Source organism: Dendropsophus ebraccatus, chromosome 12 (genome assembly GCF_027789765.1).
Source record: "Dendropsophus ebraccatus isolate aDenEbr1 chromosome 12, aDenEbr1.pat, whole genome shotgun sequence".
NCBI classification, from domain to species: Eukaryota; Metazoa; Chordata; class Amphibia; order Anura; family Hylidae; genus Dendropsophus; species Dendropsophus ebraccatus.
In genome coordinates this window covers 8714189-8735001 of record NC_091465.1, presented here as the reverse complement: position 1 = coordinate 8735001, position 20813 = coordinate 8714189, and the positions used below count along the sequence as shown (strand labels likewise).

Genomic DNA, 20813 nt, shown 5'->3' with positions numbered 1-20813 from the left:
AAAATAATAATGTAGTAACAAGGTGTCCCTAATATAGTATTTAGTCAACATATATAGGGCTAAATAGAGAAAAAATACTCAGTTTTAATGAGCAGCATAGCGTCCAACAGAATAGAGATGGCGTTCATAATCATTCCATTTTTTCTAGCGTGTCAGTAGGACCATCCAAACGTCGTCTCTTGTGCTTGTCTTGAATAGGTGGAGTGAGACCCTTTACATCTTTAAGGGAAGAAATGGCTTCCTCAGGAGAACTGTAAAGAGAGGCTGAACCATCCGCTATGAAAACTTTCAGTATGGCAGGATAAAGAAGAGCAAATCGTATTTGATTTTTTACCAATGTCGAGCAAATGTGTGCGAAAGCTTTACGTTTTTGAACCACTGCTGCGGAGTAGTCATTAAACTTGAGGATTTTGTGGCCACGAATTGCAACATCAACTGTAGATTTTTTAAAGCTTTGTAAAATGTTGTTTTTATCATTATAATTCAGATACTTGACAATCACTTGTCTGGGTTTCTGTTCCTTTTGATTTGCATCTTGCTTTCGTTTCGCTGGTGGGGGTCCCACACGGTGCGCTCTTTCCACAGTAATGTGACCGGGGATACCCAAGGCTTGGGGAATTTCTAGAGAACATATAGCATGTAATTGCATGGCTGGAATGGATTCAGGTAAACCTATAATACGTAAATTGTTGCGCCTAGAGCGGTTCTCTAGATCATCAGTCTTTGTTTGCAATGAAGCTGTGACATTCATATTCTGTTGTAGTTTTATTTTTGTAGAATGTATTTCATCTTCTAACAGGCTGACTCTCTCCTGAAGTTCAGTAATCTGTGAGGTGTGCGTTGCTATATCTCCCTGTATGGTTGCTAGGGAGGAAACTATGGTGGCCTCAAGAGAGGATTTTATGTCATTTAATATCATCTTGGACACTTGAATTGCCAGTGCCTTGCAAGACATATTTAGTCTTGGTATTATGGTGTCACAGAGGTCCGGCACTGGGGTTTGTGAGGTATGTGTTTCCTCTGTGTGTGCCTCAGCAGCAGCACCTCGTGTCGGCACCATCTTAGGTGTCCCTGTGACAGAGCTGTGAGGTAAATGAAGGAGGGCTTATGGGGAGGTATATAACTGGTTCCCCGCTTAATGAAGTGGTGCCTCCGACTCCTCGGCACTTAGAGAAGTCAGAGATGTGGTCCGGCAGGGCCGGTAATGTCAGGAGTCAGAGCGGGGAGCGATATTATGAGCGGAGGGTGGAGGAGCTCACTCACACTGCTGCCATCCTATACGCGCCGGAACCGGAAGTCGTGTGCACCACATTGATAAATCTACTCTACACTGGACTGGGGAGAGATACTGGTGCACTACAACACCCAGTGCTTAAAATATGTCCCTTAGAGATCCTCAAAATTGTCCTTCTCACCCAAAGCAACCAGTCACGAGGCCCAGAATCAGCAGGGTAAATTTATGGCGATGGAGATTCTCTCTGTTGCCCATAGCAACCTGTCATTTTAGCAGCATGAATTGCTGAGCTGTGATTTGTTGCTATGGGCAACACAGCTTGATAAATCTGTTAGTTTTCATATATTTATATCTCACATTGTTTCCTATGGAGCTTAATAAAGTTTTTATTGTTTGGGGGGAAAAAAAACACAAAGAGAATGTGTAGGTTTCCCTGACAGCAAATCAGGTTCCAGCTCTAATTTTCTGAGGGCTGCCGAGAAAATGGAAGCAGCATTGTGATTGGTTGACGTGTCCAGCACCTCCTCCATCCCTTAACGGTAGTAGATTTCATCACTGTGCCGCCATTTTGAGATGACTTGGGGTTAAAAGTGAGGAGAAATATTTACAGAAAGTGAATGTAAACCTAGTGATATACGATGTGAGGTGATTCTCTACCTATCCCCGGGAAGGTAAGTTATAATACTCTGTGTAATAGTGAATGTAATGCTGTGTGTGGGAATCTTATGTAACCATGACAACAATCATAGGGCCTAGTGAACACCTCCAGGCCTGCCATGATGGTACTGCAGAGGTGGGTGTAATATGTCTTGTATTACGGTAGTATTAGTGTGTGTGCATTAGTATTACAGTATATTGTGCAAGGGATTGATCACATCGTACTTAGGGGAAAGGAGGCCGTCCATTCATAATTAGCAGCCGTCATTCTGAAAAGATGGTCGCCTTTCCCCTATGTAGGACAGCACATTGCCATACCGGACATAACCAAAGGCAGAGCCATAAATCTCCCTATTTCAGTAAGTAAAAAAAAACATAAGAAAACGCTAATAAAAAAAACTACATAGAAAGCGCATAAAAATGAGCGCTTCAGATGGAAATAGGATTCAGAACATTACAATTCACTAAAAAGTTTTTGTTTTGTTTTGTAAAAAAAAATTCTTAGAAAGTAAAAAGTAAAAAAAAAAATAGAAAAAAAAATATAATTTTTGAAATCAGTAAATCCTAAAATAAATAAACATTTATTCTGTAGGGGTACCGACCCACAGCATGAAGTTAACTTGTCATTGTTACCATAAAGTCAATACTGTAATACCCTCCCAAAAATGGCAAATGTTTTTTTTTCTATTCAGCTCTATAATTAAGAATTTTTTTCTTACTTTTTTTGTTGCATTTTATAGTAAAATTAAACCTAACTTCACACTGTGTTTTGTTGTCTGTTTACAGGCCACAGACAAGGAAACCAGGATGTGCTTAGATGCATGGGAGAGAAGAACAGTACAGGTGTGTACGTTACTGTAGTAAAATATATACAAATATTAATATGTATGTGGTACATATCTGATTTTACCAAATTTGCTTCATGGGACAGCCCCTTTAAGCCCTTCCCTTAACTTATTCCACTTGTGAATAGAGTTTTGTGTCCATCAACCTCCTTCCCTGCTCCCCCTTAGTCAGACGGCTCTCAGCCTATAGGTGCCCATACATATTTAATTGTTGACAACAGCTATTCCTGATGATTCCCCTATAGGCACATGCTCAGTGGGGAAAAGGGTGTAAAGCACTGCCAGACTGCGTAGCTGGTAATTTATTTCTCATTAGAACAAAAGGATCAGGCGACATACTCAATAATTGTTCCCTCGTATCTCCTGAACGAATGATGACCGAACACCTAATGCTCACTAAACTGTTGGCCGGTCCATCTGAGGTCAGCACCTGCAGCAAACTTTACTCTAATGTGTATGGGCACCTTAAATGGGTTATCCCAAGTTAAAAGCCTATGACTAGTGTTGAGCCGACTTTCCAAATTGTGGTGATTTGGCAATGTTTTCCAAACCCAACTATTAGCATTTGACTCCTGGCAGCTGGAGAAGTTAAGTGCTGCCATGAAAAACATGTATTTGGTGTATGACTGTATTCATGTTTTCCAGGACTCCCTAGGGTGGCATCCAACTTCTCCAGCCACCAGGGGTCAAATGCCAAGCATTCGGGTTTGGAGGATGTTGCCAATCCCGAACAGTTTGGCAAGTTCGCAGTTTGGAAAGTATACTACCTTTGACATATCCACAGGGGTCCAACCACTAGGACCCCATGTACTGTAAGAATAGGGGTCCCTTGTCCCCTGACTAAGTGGAGCATCAGTACCTATGCTGAACTGATGCTTCATGTAGTCACTATTAGTGGACTTGCCAAACTGTTTGGGTTCGGCAATGTTCTCTAAACTCGATCGCTCATCATTTGACTCACGGCATCTGGAGAGGTTAGTTGCCGCCCTAGGACTACCAGGACAACAAGGATGCAGACAATGGCTGTGTGCAAGTTTTCCAGGACTCCCTAGGGCGGCACCCAACTTATGCAGCCTCCGGGAGTCAACTGCCGAGCGTTCAAGTTTGGTGATGGTTGCCAAACCCGAACAGTTTGGCAACTCCTCCCAACTCACTATTGGACTGGTGAAGATAAGTTTTGTCGGAGATCTGCAGCAATTCCTCAGCCAGTAAATAGAGCGATGGTCCTGCGTATGCATTGATTAGATACATTTAGATAATATCTCCACTCTCTTCTCTGAGATCACATAGACGCTTGGCTCAGAGGACTTAAAGGGATAGCTATGTTATGTGTATGTCTTGCTGGATTATCAGAATTTCTGGATTATCAGTATTTTCCTTGTACATAGATGAGTGAGCACTGTCTTACATGAGATCACCATTGCACCTCCCCACCCAGATTACAGGCTCGCCACGGTGCCTGGTCAGTTTTGCAATTGTGTCATGTCTTCCAATTTTTTCATATAAATCATGTGACCATAAGTCTGAACATTCTCCATTCTGCCAATTTTCTAAGAGGTCTTACAGAGAACCGTCAGGAGCGTAGTCTATGACTATGGCAGCTATCCATTGTGGGGGAAATCTGTAAGCCGTGATCTTTACACCTTTAAAATAAATACGCGTCGTTCAGCTTCTATAACGTGACCACACAGACGGCGCCTCTCATTTCATGTAGGAACGCTCACAAAAGGGATGTTTTGTCCAACTAATCTCTTCCTAGCGAGGATTTATGGCGTTGTGTGGTTGGATTCTATGGAAAGAACGGCCTTTATATAAGACGTTCCTTTGCAGAATATCATTGGCGAAATATATTGTTCTCTAAAAGGCTGCCGAGGTGATGGTAACCCCAAAAACTAAAGACTCATACCTAATCCATTGAGGCGGATACACTGCTCTCAGCTGAATTTACCTTCTGCTGCAGCTGGTTACAAGGTTGCAGACATAGGAAGAAAATCCAGAGTCTTAAGTAGCCATTTAAAGGGATTATTAGTCTTGTAATATTCAGTAATGCGTTGATGTTAGTACATAAAGGTATTTAAAGGGCTATTCCACTCAAACATACTTGTTATTATGTATTCAGTCTCCTTCCCCCAGTTCTTAGCTGCTGCTTTCTGCTGAAGACAAAATAATGTATGTGTGAGCTTTTGTCTCTGTCTCCCCCTCCTCCCCCTCCCATCTGAGTCAGTCCCTGACTGACTTTATCTGCAACATTGTAACTTCTTTGTAATGGTCCTATTACACGTAGCGATGCGCGATGGGCACCCACCAATTATAGGACCAAACATATAACAACGATCAGCCGATGATCGTTGTCATCGGCTGATCGTAGTGTTTATAATAATCGGCCGGATAGGGCCGATTCAGCCCATTATCATTCCGTGTAATAGGACCCTAATGCTGGGAGGGATCATCACAGAGTTCATCAGCAACTTGACCTCAGATTAACTCTACCAGCATTATAAAGAAGCTACAATGTTGCAGATAAAGCCTGCCAGGGAGGCTGGGTGTATTTGTAGTGAGGCGATATGTTTGTAATGGAATAGATAGCACATTAGGAATAGAAGCACAGAGTAACTTATTATCTTGTAGCATTATGTCCTCTACATATGTATATATATATATACTGTATATATATATATATATATATATATATATATATATATATATTATAGCAATGTGCATTTAAAGGGGTTGTTCACCATTTTTTTTTCTTTCAAATCAACTGGTGCCAGAAAGTGCCAGTACTTTGTAATTTACTTCCATTAAAAAAAAAAAATCTCAAGTCTTCCAGTACTTATCAGCTGCTGTATGTCCTGCAGGACGTGGTGTATTCTCTCTGGTCTGACACAGTGCTCTATGCTGCCACCTCTGTCCATGTCAGGAACTGTCCAGAGCAGCAGCAAATCCCCGTAGAAAACCTCTTCTTCTCTGGACAGTTCCTGACAAGGACAGAGGTGGCAGCAGAGAGCACTGTGTCAGACCGGAGAGAATACACCACTTCCTGCAGGACATACAGCAGCTGATAAGTACTGTAAGACTGGAGATTTTTAAATAATAGTAAATTACATATCTATATAACTTTCTGAAACCAGTGAAAGAAAATTATTTTTTTTGTGAACTATGCCTTTAACAAAGTAAACAGTTTTAATATCTGCAAGAAAAGCATCGCTGGGTGTAGTGCGGTACAATGCAATGCACGTAATATGTACAGAAGGAGAGCGCAGCTCTGAAGTCAGCACATAATTAGACTCTATACATCACACAGGTCAAGCCTTATGTACACAAATATTACAGAGTGTTATATGAAATTGCTTGCTCGATGATATTATTGCTGAAGTGATTTATGAAGGAAACAATGGTTTACAGCAAGGCTGAGACTGACCCCCGCAATGCAGGCATATTATTTAACCCCTCCCTGGCTGCATTGTTTTAGGTAAACTCTTTCACCTGCCATGTGAGCTTCAGGCCAACACATAATGCAGCTCGGATAATGATGAGCCCCCCCATCACCCGCACACCCACCACTTCCATATACCCCATGCACCAGTCCTCTGCTAAATTAAAGATCACCTCCATGTCACCTCACACCCCATAATTCCCCCCTTAAATCGCTGTATTCGCTGCTTCAGGACTTAAAGGGAAGAGAAAAAATCTGTTGTGTTCTAAATGAGTAAAACCTGTGTGAGATTCATGAATACCTGTTGGTAGCCATTTAAGCTGTCTGCAGACTGAGCGCGGCCTAAGCGGCCCGACTGGTAAATTAAAGACAGAAATCTCATTTATATCACATCATCCTATTGACTGTATAGGGGACATTGTGTGAGCAGGGTATGGCTCTACTCATAGAAAGAAAGATAGATGGATATGGGATAGATAGATAGATAGATAGATAGATAGATAGATAGATAGATAGATAGATAGGAGATAGATAGATAGATAGATAGATAGATAGATAGGAGATAGATAGATAGATAGATAGATAGATAGATAGATAGATAGATAGATAGATTGGAGATAGATAGGAGATAGGAGATAGATAGATAGATAGATAGATAGATAGATAGATAGATAGATAGATAGGAGATAGATAGATAGATAGATAGATAGATAGATAGGAGATAGATAGATGGATAGATAGATAGATAGATAGATAGATAGATAGATAGATAGATAGATTATCTATCAGGTTATCAGGTTATATCAATCTACAGTGGTACCTCGGTTTATGAGTAACTTGGATTGAGAGCATTTTGCAAGAAGAGCTCACAGTTTTTCAAAATTGTGACTTGGTGTAAGAGCATTGCTTTGGTGTAAGAGCTCCCTGTACTGGGTGGGAGGGGGAGTGGGGGAGGGAGAGGGTCTGCATAGCGGGGTCTACAGCACTGTACTCTGACCCAGCACATCTCTCTCACCTTCCAAATCATTGCAGATCCACTTCAAGCTGGGGCTTACATCAGGGGACAGGACTGTGGAGGTAATCTCTTCATATCTGTAACCCATCTTCCCTGCTCATTCCTTCATGCTCTCTGCAGTCTCTGTCAGTCTTTGTGTTTCCCATCCTCTCCATTCCTGCTATAATGTGCCTGCACTTACACTCATCTATATACACTGCTGCTATAATGTGCCTACACTTACACTCAGCCATTCACACTGCTGTATAGAAAAGTTTCTGTCACTGTCTTCCTGCACAGCTCTGTGATTCTCACTTCCTGATTGGTCCATGCTGAACACACCCCTTCCCCATTGCTGTCATGTGACCTCACAGACCTCTGACAGCAGCCCTGCTTCTCTATTCTAGCTTGTTGTACTACGCTACTGCATTATGGGGATCTGCAGTTCCATCCTGTATCTACAAGCGGCTGCTGTGTTATCAGGGTTATACAGTTACTATACATTATACACCACATGCTGATTGCTATACTGTACAGTAACTTATATATCACATATCCAGCTGCTGTGTTATCAGGGTTATACAGTTACTATACATTATACACCACATGCTGATTGCTATACTGTACAGTAACTTATATATCACATATCCAGCTGCTGTGTTATCAGGGTTATACAGTTACAATACATTATATACTATATGCTGCTATACTGTACAGTAACATATATATTACATATCCAGCTGCTGTGTTATCAGGGTTATACAGTTACTATACATTTTACTCCACATGCTGCTATACTGTACAGTAACTTATATATCACATATCCAGCTGCTGTGTTATCAGGGTTATACAGTTACTATACATTATATACCACATGCTGCTATACTGTACAGTAACTTATATATCACATATCTAGCTGCTGTGTTATCAGGGTTATACAGTTACTATACATTATACACCACATGCTGCTATACTGTACAGTGACTTATATATCACATATCCAGCTGCTGTGTTATCAGGGTTATACAGTCACTATACATTATACACCACATGCTGATTGCTATACTGTACAGTAACTTATATATCACATATCTAGCTGCTGTGTTATCAGGGTTATACAGTTACTATACATTATATACCACATGCTGCTATACTGTACAGTAACTTATATATCACATATCTAGCTGCTGTGTTATCAGGGTTATACAGTTACTATACATTATACACGACATGCTGCTATACTGTACAGTAACTTATATATCACATATCCAGCTGCTGTGTTATCAGGGTTATACAGTCACTATACATTATACACCACATGCTGATTGCTATACTGTACAGTAACTTATATATCACATATCCAGCTACTGTGTTATCAGGGTTATACAGTTACAATACATTATATACTATATGCTGCTATACTGTACAGTAACATATATATTACATATCCAGCTGCTGTGTTATCAGGGTTATACAGTTACTATACATTTTACTCCACATGCTGCTATACTGTACAGTAACTTATATATCACATATCCAGCTGCTGTGTTATCAGGGTTATACAGTTACTATACATTATATACCACATGCTGCTATACTGTACAGTAACTTATATATCACATATCTAGCTGCTGTGTTATCAGGGTTATACAGTTACTATACATTATACACCACATGCTGCTATACTGTACAGTGACTTATATATCACATATCCAGCTGCTGTGTTATCAGGGTTATACAGTCACTATACATTATACACCACATGCTGATTGCTATACTGTACAGTAACTTATATATCACATATCTAGCTGCTGTGTTATCAGGGTTATACAGTTACTATACATTATATACCACATGCTGCTATACTGTACAGTAACTTATATATCACATATCTAGCTGCTGTGTTATCAGGGTTATACAGTTACTATACATTATACACGACATGCTGCTATACTGTACAGTAACTTATATATCACATATCCAGCTGCTGTGTTATCAGGGTTATACAGTTACTATACATTATACACCACATGCTGCTATACTGTACAGTAACTTATATATCACATATCCAGCTGCTGTTTTAACAGGGTTATACAGTTACTATACATTATATACCACATGCTGATTGCTATACTGTACAGTAACTTATAATATCACAGATTCTGCTGTTTCTGAATGTTTGTTTAATCTTTTTTTTCGGGTGTGGAACCAATTGTCTGCATTTCCATGATTTCTTATGGGAAAATTTGCTTTGGTGTAAGAGTGATTTGGATTACAAGTGCCGTCCCAGAACGAATTATGCTTGTAATCCAAGGCACCACTGTATTCTTTATATCAGGATTCTGCTTTACTATGTAACTCTATTTGCATATTGATATTTAAAGGGAAGGTGTCATCAGAAAATGACTTACTGTATAACTATTGAACAATAAACACAGTTTTATTAAAGGATTATCGGAGATAGATAGATAGATAGATAGATAGGAGATAGATAGATAGATAGATAGATAAAAAATAAGAAAGTCCTGCAGCACTCCTCAATGAAAAAGAGGGTGGGTGCCAAGCGGTCAGCACACGGGACCAATAGTGCGTAATGTATAAACAAGTAGAAAACCGCAGCACTCAGAATACGATCAAAAAAGCGTGAAGTTTATTCCACCCAAATTGGGTGGAATAAACTTCACGCTTTTTTGATCGTATTCTGAGTGCTGCGGTTTTCTACTTGTTTAGATAGATAGATAGATAGATAGATAGGAGATAGATAGATAGATAGATAGATAGATAGATAGATAGATAGGAGATAGATAGATAGATAGATAGATAATAGATAGATAGGAGATAAATAGATAGATAAATAGATAGATAGATAGATAGATAGATAGATAGATAGATAGATAGATAGATGATAGACAGATAGATAGATAGATAGATAGATAGATAGATAGATAATAGATAGATAGACAGAAGATAGATAGATAGATAGATAGATAGATAGATAGATAATAGATAGGAGATAGATAGATAGATAGATAGATAGATAGATAGATAGATAGATAGTAGATAGATAGATAGATAGATAGATAGATAGATAGGAGATAGATAGATAGATAGATAGATAGATAGATAGATAGATGATAGACAGATAGATAGATAGATAGATAGATAGGAGATAGATAGATAGGAGATAGATAGATAGATAGATAGATAGATAGATAGATAGATAGATAGGAGATAGATAGGAGATAGATAGATAAATAGATAGATAGATAGATAGATAGGAGATAGATAGATAGATAGATAGATAGATAGACAGAAGATAGATAGATAGATAGGAGATAGATAGATAGATAGATAGATAGATAGATAATAGATAGGAGATAGATAGATAGATAGATAGATAGATAGATAGATAGATAGATAGATAGATAGATAGATAGGAGATAGATAGATAGATAGATAGATAGATAGATAGGAGATAGATAGATAGATAGATAGATAGATAGATAGGAGATAGATAGATAGATAGATAGATAGATAGATAGATAGGAGATAGATAGATAGATAGATAGATAGATAGATGATAGATAGATAGATGATAGATAGATAGATAGATAGATAGATAGATAGATAGATAGATAGATAGAGATAGATAAATAGGAGATAGATGGATAGATAGATAGGAGATAGATAGGAGATAGATAGATAGATAGATAGATAGATAGGAGATAGATAGATAGATAGATAGATAGATAGATAGATAGGAGATAGATAGATAGATAGATAGATAGATAGATAGGAGATAGATTAGATAGATGACAGATAGATAGATAGATAGATAGATAGATAGATAGATTAGATAGATGACAGATAGATAGATAGATAGATAGATAATAGATAGATAGGAGATAGATAATAGATAGATAGATAGATAGATAGAAGATAGATTAGATAGATGACAGATAGATAGATAGATAGATAGATAGATAGATAGATTAGATAGATGACAGATAGATAGATGATAGACAGATAGATAGATAGATAGATAGATAGATAGATAGATAATAGATAGATAGGAGATAGATAATAGATAGATAAGAGATAGATAATAGATAGATAGGAGATAGATTAGATAGATAGATAGATAGATAGATAGATAGATAGATAGATAGATAGATAGATAAGATAGATGACAGATAGATAGATAGATAGATAGATAGATAGATAGATAGATAGATAGGAGATAGATAGATAGATAGATAGATAATAGATAGATAAGAGATAGATAATAGATAGATAGGAGATAGATTAGATAGATGACAGATAGATAGATAGATAGATTAGATAGATGACAGATAGATAGATGATAGACAGATAGATAGATAGATAATACATAGATAGGAGATAGATAGATAGGAGATAGATAGATAGGAGATAGATAGATAGATAGATAGATAGATAGATAGATGACAGATAGATAGATAGATAGATAGGAGATAGATAGATAGATAGGAGATAGATAGATAGATAGATAGATAGATAGATAGATGATAGACAGATAGATAGATAGATAGATAGATAGACTATTGTTTTTAAACATATAAAAATAAATTATCATTACTTTAGAGAAGTCACATTCAGTCATTCTTGATTTGTATTATTTAACCCTTGACCTTCGCCCTCGCAGTGCTGGGTTATAATCTGTGTGTAGGTCTCCAGTCTGGTTGCACAGGAGGAGTGTGTGAGTGTGTTGTAATAGTAGAGAACATAGTTGTCCTCAGGCTCAGTCTACCTGGGCACACACCAGGTCAATTTCATGCAAATTGACTGCAAACTGTAATCAGCCGTCACCTATTATAATTGAGGGGACAGGACGCCCCCCTCTCAGGCCTGACCATGGGCCATAGATGCTTCTTTATGGCTGGGGAGGTGGGAGGGTTGAGGAAAGTTATTTTGGGCGAAGTTCTAAGACCCAAGTTGTTTTGAAAAGTTACTAATCTACAAGGGAAAACATTTTCTGGATTATTTTTCGACATTTAACTCCGGCCTGATTCCAGCTTTATAACATAAGTGCACAAATCCCTCATGTGTGAGTTGTCGGCAGTGCACAATGAGGGGCACTGGCTGCGCACTCAATTCTCACTTATTTTCTTTCAATGATCATTTCATACACATAGAACTTTAGAAAACACCAGGAAAAGATATACCAGGGTTTACAAAGATTAAACACATCTACTGGGAAAGGTATTCTTCTTACATTAAACAAACAAAATGAGAAACTTTGTATGTGTGTCTGTTAGTGTGTGTGTGTGTGTGTGTGCGTGTGTGTGTTTCTGTTAGTCTGTGTGCATGTCTGTAAGTGTGTGTGTGTTAGTGTGTGTGTGTGTTTCTGTTAGTGTGTGTGTGTTTGTCTGTCTGTTAGTGTGTGCGCATGTCTGTAAGTGTGTGTGTTAGTGTGTGTCTGTCTATAAGTGTGTGTGTTAGTGTGTGTCTGTTAGTATGTGTGCATTTGTGTGTCTGTAAGCAATCAAGCAATTTTTCGACGACTAACGATTAACGATAAACGATCTTAAATGACCGATAAGGCAAATGACCCGAAATCGTTCTCCCAATTACACAGATCGTTGATCGTTACTTATGATCGTTCTTGCGGTCGTTAATTCGTCGCTATTGCGTACGTTTCAGCTGTGAATTCTTATTCCACCGAACAATGTGCGAACGATGTGCGAACGATCAAATGATAAAGATAGGTCCGGATCCTATTAAACGATCAACGATTTGTCGTTGGTCGTTTAATCGTTGCCTGCTATTACATGAAATGATTATCGTTCAAATCCGAATGATTTAACGATTTTTCGAACGATAATCGCTCCGTGTAATACCACCCTTAGTGTGTGTGTCTGTTAGTGTGTGTGTTAGTGTCTGTGTGTGTGCGCATCTGTAAGTGTGTGTGTTAGTGTGTGTCTGTCTATAAGTGTGTTTGTGTTAGTGTGTGTGTGTGTGTGTGTGTGTGTGTGTATCTGTCTGTCTGTCTATAAGTGTGTGTGTGTGTGTGTCTGTGTGTGTCTGTGTCTGTGTGTCAATGAGCCCTCATAAGTGACTTTATTAATAAAAAGATCAGACACAACATTAAACCTATGTGACCCTCTCCATATTGAGGCCTGGACTACACAAGACCTGTGAGGGCCTCCTGTGCTATTGCTTCTACAGCACAATTCACAGATGATTGGTCAGACTAAGATTAAGGGGTCCTGCAGCCATGAAGGAGGGGGCTTGGTATGTATGATGGTTAGGTAGGTGGTCGGTGTCACAGTAACCTCCACATGATGCCAGGACACAAGGTCTCCTGCAGAACATTGGCCATCACACTGCTCCGCCATCTTGTCTTCTTCCCATATTGCATCCCCCCTCTTCCCCAGGTAAGTGACGCACACGCAACCGGCCATCCACATGATGGAGAACGTGACCCATCAGACCAGACACCTTCTGCCATTTCTCTTTGCTCCAGCCCTGATGCCCATTGTAGACACTATCGTGGTACACAGGGCTCACATGACCGGTCTGCGGGGCCCCATACACAGCAAGCTGCCATGTCCTGTGTGATCTGACTCCTTTCTATCATACACAGCAGAAAGGTTTTCAGCAGTTTGCTCTACAGCAGCTCTTCTGTGGGATTGGACCAGATGAAGTGATATCTTGGCCGCCATGACCCCACCCATGTTTTTCCCTCCCTTTTTTCACCCCTCTACATACTGGGAACCCACTACAACATTGACTATTTTGGGAACTATATGACTTAGTTGTTTAGAAATCACAATTTGACCCTTGTCAGATCCTTCCTTACATTCACCTATTTTCCTACCTCTAACATGAACTTCAAGAAGAGCTCATTTGTAAAAAACGAAATGGCTAAAGGTTATTCAGCAAATAAAAGTAATAAGAAGAAGCCCTTGCTTTTCTCCATCCATACTTGTATACATCCCTCCTGTATCACTGCTCTTGGTTCTTTACATGTTATCCCTGTGATGGACACACAGCTATAGGGTCTGATCCCAGGAGGTAACCAGCCCTTCACCAGTGTCTCCATTACACCCAGGACACAGGGCTCGATTCAGTACCGGCAAACAGATAGAATACACATGAGGGGAAATTTATCAAGGGCTTTGCGTCTATTTTTAGGTAAATGATTGGATTCTTCACCCATTTTTGCTCTAAGTTCTATGTATGAGGGTGCGTTCACACGTACAGGATCTGCGGCAGATTTGATGGTGAAGGTTTAAAGTTGCAGATTTAAAGCAAATCAAATCTGCTGCAGATCCTATACATGTGAACACACCCTAAGCCAGTATTCGACGGACTTATGGTGCGTTTATACGTAACGATAATTGGCCCGATCGTACGATTAACGATGTCGGAGTAACGTTTTTTTTTCATAACAAGCAGCGTTTAGACGGTACGATACATCGTACGGAAAATTCGTTTTGCGATCGTTATGCGAACGCTTAAGCCTATCTCAAACATTGGTTAAATCGGCGAACGACTGTTCACACGGAACGATTTGCGAATTTTTTGCGAACGACGAACGACGATTTGATAACATGTTGAAAGATCAAAATGAGCGATGTATCGTTCGTCGTTTGATCGTTCGCTGCGTTTACACGTACGATTATCGTTCGAATTCGATCGTTATCGCGCAAATTCGTACAATAATCGTTACGTGTAAACGCACCATAATATTTTTTAGACACAACTTATTTTTTTAATTTGCCTTTTTTGAGTATTTATCCAAAAATTCACATAATCCAGGATTAGGCTGGGTTCACACTACGTTTTTTGCAATCCGTTTCTTTCATCCATTTTTTTTGCAAAATTGGATGGGAAAACAGATGGAAAAATGGATGCATTTGTGTTTTTCCATTGACTTCAATTATTAAAAAAAAAAAAATACAGATCAAAACGCATCCATTTTTAAGGTCAGCTAGGTTTTTGGGTATGTTAAAAAAAGGATGCGTTCTGATCTTTTATTTTTTAAAATGGAAGTCAATGGAAAAACAATAAAAACGGATGTCCACAAATGCATCTATTTTTCTATCCGTTTTCAATTGCAAAGATGGAGGAAAAAAATTATTTCTAAAAAACGTAGTGTGAACCAGGCCTTAGTTTCTAATTTATCATTTGCACATTCTTTAAAAGTTGCACAAACAGGTGCAGGCCGTCGTCTGGTCAGTACCAGGTGAATATGCTTGGGCAATTTTAGAATTTTTTTGCGACTTTTTCGGCAACTTTTTTTGCGACTTTTTCCTTTTTTTGTGACTTAGCACTATGGCAATGCTCCATTTTAATAAATCAATCACAAGGTATTGGAACAAGAAATACACCAATCCTTATAAGAAGAGTTGCACACATTAGACTCCTTAGTAAATGTCCCCCTTAGTGAAGAAATGATAAAATAGTTTTTTTTCCATACAATAAACAACCTGAATTTGATCAAATAGTGACATTCCTGTAGCGGTTTCCAGCTGCTGTAACACCCAGCATGCCCTGATAGTGACCCCCCCCCCAAGCTGTTACAGCAAGGATGGGGTACCTTGCTGTCCTCCAGCAAAACTATAATTCCCATCATGCCAAATTGTAGTGTTGCAACAGATAGAAAACCACACATTGATAATAATTAAATATATATAACAATATAATAATGTAAATAAAGATATTTATTGAAAATAGAAACAATTGTTGCAAAACGAATTCCCTGCCATCTTCAGGGTAAACTCCAGCTTCCAGTATGCAGCACATGGTAAGGTGACCCCTTATATCTGTGGGGTGTATCTTGTAGTATGTATTGCAGGGGGCAGTGCATGATGGGGTTACCCCTTATATCTGTGGGGTGTATTTAGCAGGGGGCAGTGCATGATGGGGTTACCCCTTATATCTGTGGGTGTATCTTGTAGTATGTATTGCAGAAGGCAGTGCATGGTGGGTGGGGTTAGCCCTTATATCTGTGGGGTGTATCTTGCAGGGGGCAGTGCATGATGGGGTGACCCCTTATATCTGTGGGGTGTATCCTGCAGGGGGCAGTACATGGTGGGGTTACCCCTTATATCTGTGGGGTGTATCTTGCAGGGAGCAGTGCATGGTGGGGTTACCCCTTATATCTGTGGGGTGTATCTTGCAGGGGGCAGTGCATAGTGGGGTGACCCCTTATATCTGTGGGGTGTATCCTGCAGGGGGCAGTGCATAGTGGGGTGACCCCTTATATCTGTAGGGTGTATCTTGCAGGGAGCAGTGCATGGTGGGGTGACCCCTTATATCTGTGGGGTGTATCTTGCAGGGAGCAGTGCATGGTGGGGTGACCCCTTATATCTGTGGGGTGTATCTTGCAGGGAGCAGTGCATGGTGGGGTGACCCCTTATATCTGTGGGGTGTATCTTGCAGGGGGCAATGCTTGATAGGGTGACCCCTTATATCTGTGGGGTGTATCTTGCAGGGAGCAGTGCATGATAGGGTGACCCCTTATATCTGTGGGGTGTATCCTGCAGGGGGCAGTACATGGTGGGGTGACCCCTTATATCTGTGGGGTGTATCTTGCAGGGGGCAGTGCATAGTGGGGTGACCCCTTATATCTGTGGGGTGTATCCTGCAGGGGGCAGTGCATAGTGGGGTGACCCCTTATATCTGTGGGGTGTATCTTGCAGGGAGCAGTGCATGGTGGGGTGACCCCTTATATCTGTGGGGTGTATCTTGCAGGGAGCAGTGCATGGTGGGGTGACCCCTTATATCTGTGGGGTGTATCTTGCAGGGGGCAATGCATGATGGGGTGACCCCTTATATCTGTGGGGTGTATCTTGCAGGGAGCAGTGCATGGTGGGGTTACCCCTTATATCTGTGGGGTGTATCTTGCAGGGAGCAGTGCATGGTGGGGTTACCCCTTATATCTGTGGGGTGTATCTTGCAGGGGGCAGTGCATAGTGGGGTGACCCCTTATATCTGTGGGGTGTATCCTGCAGGGGGCAGTGCATAGTGGGGTGACCCCTTATATCTGTGGGGTGTATCTTGCAGGGAGCAGTGCATGGTGGGGTGACCCCTTATATCTGTGGGGTGTATCTTGCAGGGAGCAGTGCATGGTGGGGTGACCCCTTATATCTGTGGGGTGTATCTTGCAGGGAGCAGTGCATGGTGGGGTGACCCCTTATATCTGTGGGGTGTATCTTGCAGGGGGCAATGCTTGATAGGGTGACCCCTTATATCTGTGGGGTGTATCTTGCAGGGAGCAGTGCATGATAGGGTGACCCCTTATATCTGTGGGGTGTATCCTGCAGGGGGCAGTACATGGTGGGGTGACCCCTTATATCTGTGGGGTGTATCTTGTATGTGCATGGACTGGGCACCAGGTTTGCAGCCTCTCCTCCTTCCTCCCCTGGCCTCCATTGTCTTGTATATTACACCCTGGAGGTGCAGCCATTTCTGCCTGACTTGGCTGGGAGGTAAATCCTCGTCTCTGCCCAGTTCCTCTCCTCTTTTTGTTTCCTTCTATAGTAGATCTCCTGAAAACCAATCGAGCCAGCAGCAGTCCTCCCAGTCCTCCCAGTGGCTCAGACTTCTCTCTATCTGAAGCCTTTCTCCTGAAACAAAACCCAGGAGCCCTCACAATACCTGCTGCCAGTGCCCCCCTCGACCACCAAATCCCCTTAATTGAAATCATACTTTTTGGCAGGAGTCCAAACAATTTTTGCAATTGTGAACAAAAAAAACAAACCCTTCTCCACCCTGTGCTATGTATATATTAAGAGGGCAGGGTCCTTGTTCTAAGGGGGTCTAATCCTTCTTCACAGCAGCTGAATAGCAGGGGCAATAATCGGGGCTGTTATAATTGCACATTTGTATGGATTGCATACAAATGAGGCTGGAGGGTCGCACAGAACAGAAACGTCGCATTCATCTGCGCCATTCCATATGGTGTGTATTACTATGAGGGGATAGAGTCCCCAATGCTGCGACTTTTGCTCCGGACTTGATGTGCATTAAATACAAATTCCTGCAGTTTCCCTGTAATGAGTGTCGGGTTAATGCTTCACTTTACCCTGCAGCCATCATGGCCAACCTGCGACTTTCCAGCAAGACTACAACTTCCAGCATGCTGCCAGGGCGCTCAGGGCATGCTGGGAGTTGTAGTCTTTCAGGTTTGATGTCGTTAGCTCTATAGTAATTCTTTAGAATTCTGAGCAGACTTCAGAGGTCGTGAACTCAATTAAAAATTGCTTCTAATCATGCGACAAATGTGGACTGAACCATTACGAAATCTAGCACCTATCCAGGGAGAAAGGAAGGCATCACCTGTGTACAGGACAGACAAATCGTTTAGATTCGGATTTATTTTATTTTATTTCTTTTATTGCAGCAAATAGCACAAGAGCCAAGATGGACCTCATAAGCTTCTATTCCAGCGACAATTTAGCGCCGAGAAAGTCGCTCCCTAGCGCCAGTATCGGCGGTTATTATTACTCCTCAGCATCCCCTGCCCCTCAGGACATTCACCCACTCCACAATACTCCTCACTTGTCGGGGTGGAGGGCAGGCTGCGAACTTCCTGCGACAACTATTACAATAATGTAAAAAATAACAACAACAATAATAATATTTGTATATAAATATTAAATATTTTGTTATATAAACTATTGGGTTTAATTAGATTATAATGTACAATAGTTCCACATTCGTTGGAGATTTCAGCCCAGACCTGCAGACACTGCATCTACCCCCCCCCCCCCCCCTTCCCCCCAGCCTGGAACCTGAAGGAACAAGAGTGGGAAAAATACTACTACTACTACTACTACTAATAATAATAGTAATAGTAATAATAATAATAATAATACTTATAATAATAGCAACAATACTAATAAAAGTAACATTAATAACAATAATACTAATTATGCAATATTTTCTGTTCTGCTCACACGTGCAAAATACTAAAATATAAATATATAACGAATATACAGCATAGTATATAATTGTTAGTTGTATATCAGTTTGGATATTTAGATAGATAGATAGATAGATAGATAGATAGGAGATAGATAGATAGATAGATAGATAGATAGATAGATATGATATAGATAGATAGATAGATAGATAGATAGATAGATAGGAGATAGATAGATAGATAGATAGATATGATATAGATAGATAGATAATAGATAGATAGACAAGATAGATAGATAGATAGATAGGAGATAGATAGGAGATAGATAGGAGATAGATAGGAGATAGATAGATAGATAGATAGATAGATAGATAATAGATAGATAGATAGATAGGAGATAGATAGATAGATAGATAGATAGATAGATAGATAGATAGATAGGAGATAGATAGATAGATAGATAATAGATAGATAGATAGACAGAAGATAGATAGATAGATAGATAGATAGATAGATAGATAGATAGATAGATAGTAGATAGATAGATAGATAGATAGAAGATAGATAGGAGATAGATAGATAGGAGATAGATAGATAATAGACAGATGATAGATAGATAATAGGTAGATAGATAGATAGGAGATAGATAGATAGATAGATAGATAGGAGATAGATAGATAGATAGATAGATAGATGATAGATAGATAATAGATAGATGATAGATAGATAGATAGATAGATAGATAGATAGATAGATAGATAGATAGATAGATAGGAGATAGATAGGAGATAGATAGATAGATAGATAGATAATAGATAGATGATAGATAGATAGATAGATAGATAGATGATAGATAGATAGATAGATAGATAGATAATAAATAGATAGATAGGAGATAGATAATAAATAGATAGATGATAGATAGATAGATAGATAGATAGATAGATAGATAGATAGGAGATAGATAGATAGATAGATAGATAGATAGGAGATAGATAGATAGATAGATAGATAGATAGATAGAAGATAGATAGGAGATAGATAGATAGATAGATAGATAGATAGATAGATAGATAGATAGATAGATAGGAGATAGATAGATAGGATATAGATAGATAGATAGATAGATAGGATATAGATAGATAGATAGATAGATAGATAGGAGATAGATAGATAGATAGATAGATCACACTACACACAATACATAAACTACACAAAGATGTACAAACACATGCATATATAAATTACACACAAACAGTCAACATCAACATAGATATACATATATATATATATATATATATATATATATATATATATTTATATATATATATATATATATACAGAACGTGTATATGTACACACATGCACATTCACATTGTCCACAAGCAAACTCTCTCACATATATATATATATATATATATATATATATATATACTGTAATTATATACTGTATATACAAACACACACATCTATATATAATTACACACTTAGACCTGTATATACTGTATATACACACATGATTTCGTTGCAGCCATCTCTTCCTATAATCCCAGTGTAATAATAAGCGGAGGGAGAAGCCTGCAGCAATGTTTCCTCTCTGGCACCTCGCACCCAGTGGGATTAGAAAGTCGCTCCCAGAGTGTCCCCATCCTCGTCCTAGTGTATATAATATACTGTATAATATAATGTCGCAGTGCCTGTGCGCCTGTTAGAGCTGGAGCGGTGACTGCTCG

General features: G+C 39.5%; 1 protein-coding gene across 3 annotated transcripts in view; it reads left to right on the top strand.

The window, feature by feature from the left end:
- The window catches only part of PRDM16 (PR/SET domain 16), a 557902-nt gene that overhangs the window by 39325 nt on the left and 497764 nt on the right, over positions 1 to 20813 (top strand). Inside the window, exons 1-2 of one of the 3 annotated variants that reach the window (XM_069948440.1) lie at positions 1651 to 1905; positions 2678 to 2734. In XM_069948440.1, the coding sequence (XP_069804541.1) occupies positions 2713 to 2734 (22 nt within the window). In that variant the 5' untranslated portion in view covers positions 1651 to 1905; positions 2678 to 2712. Of the gene's footprint in view, positions 1 to 1650; positions 1906 to 2016; positions 2028 to 2677; positions 2735 to 20813 lie in introns of those variants that run through there. The other 2 variants (XM_069948443.1, XM_069948442.1) reach the window with 2 other exon arrangements.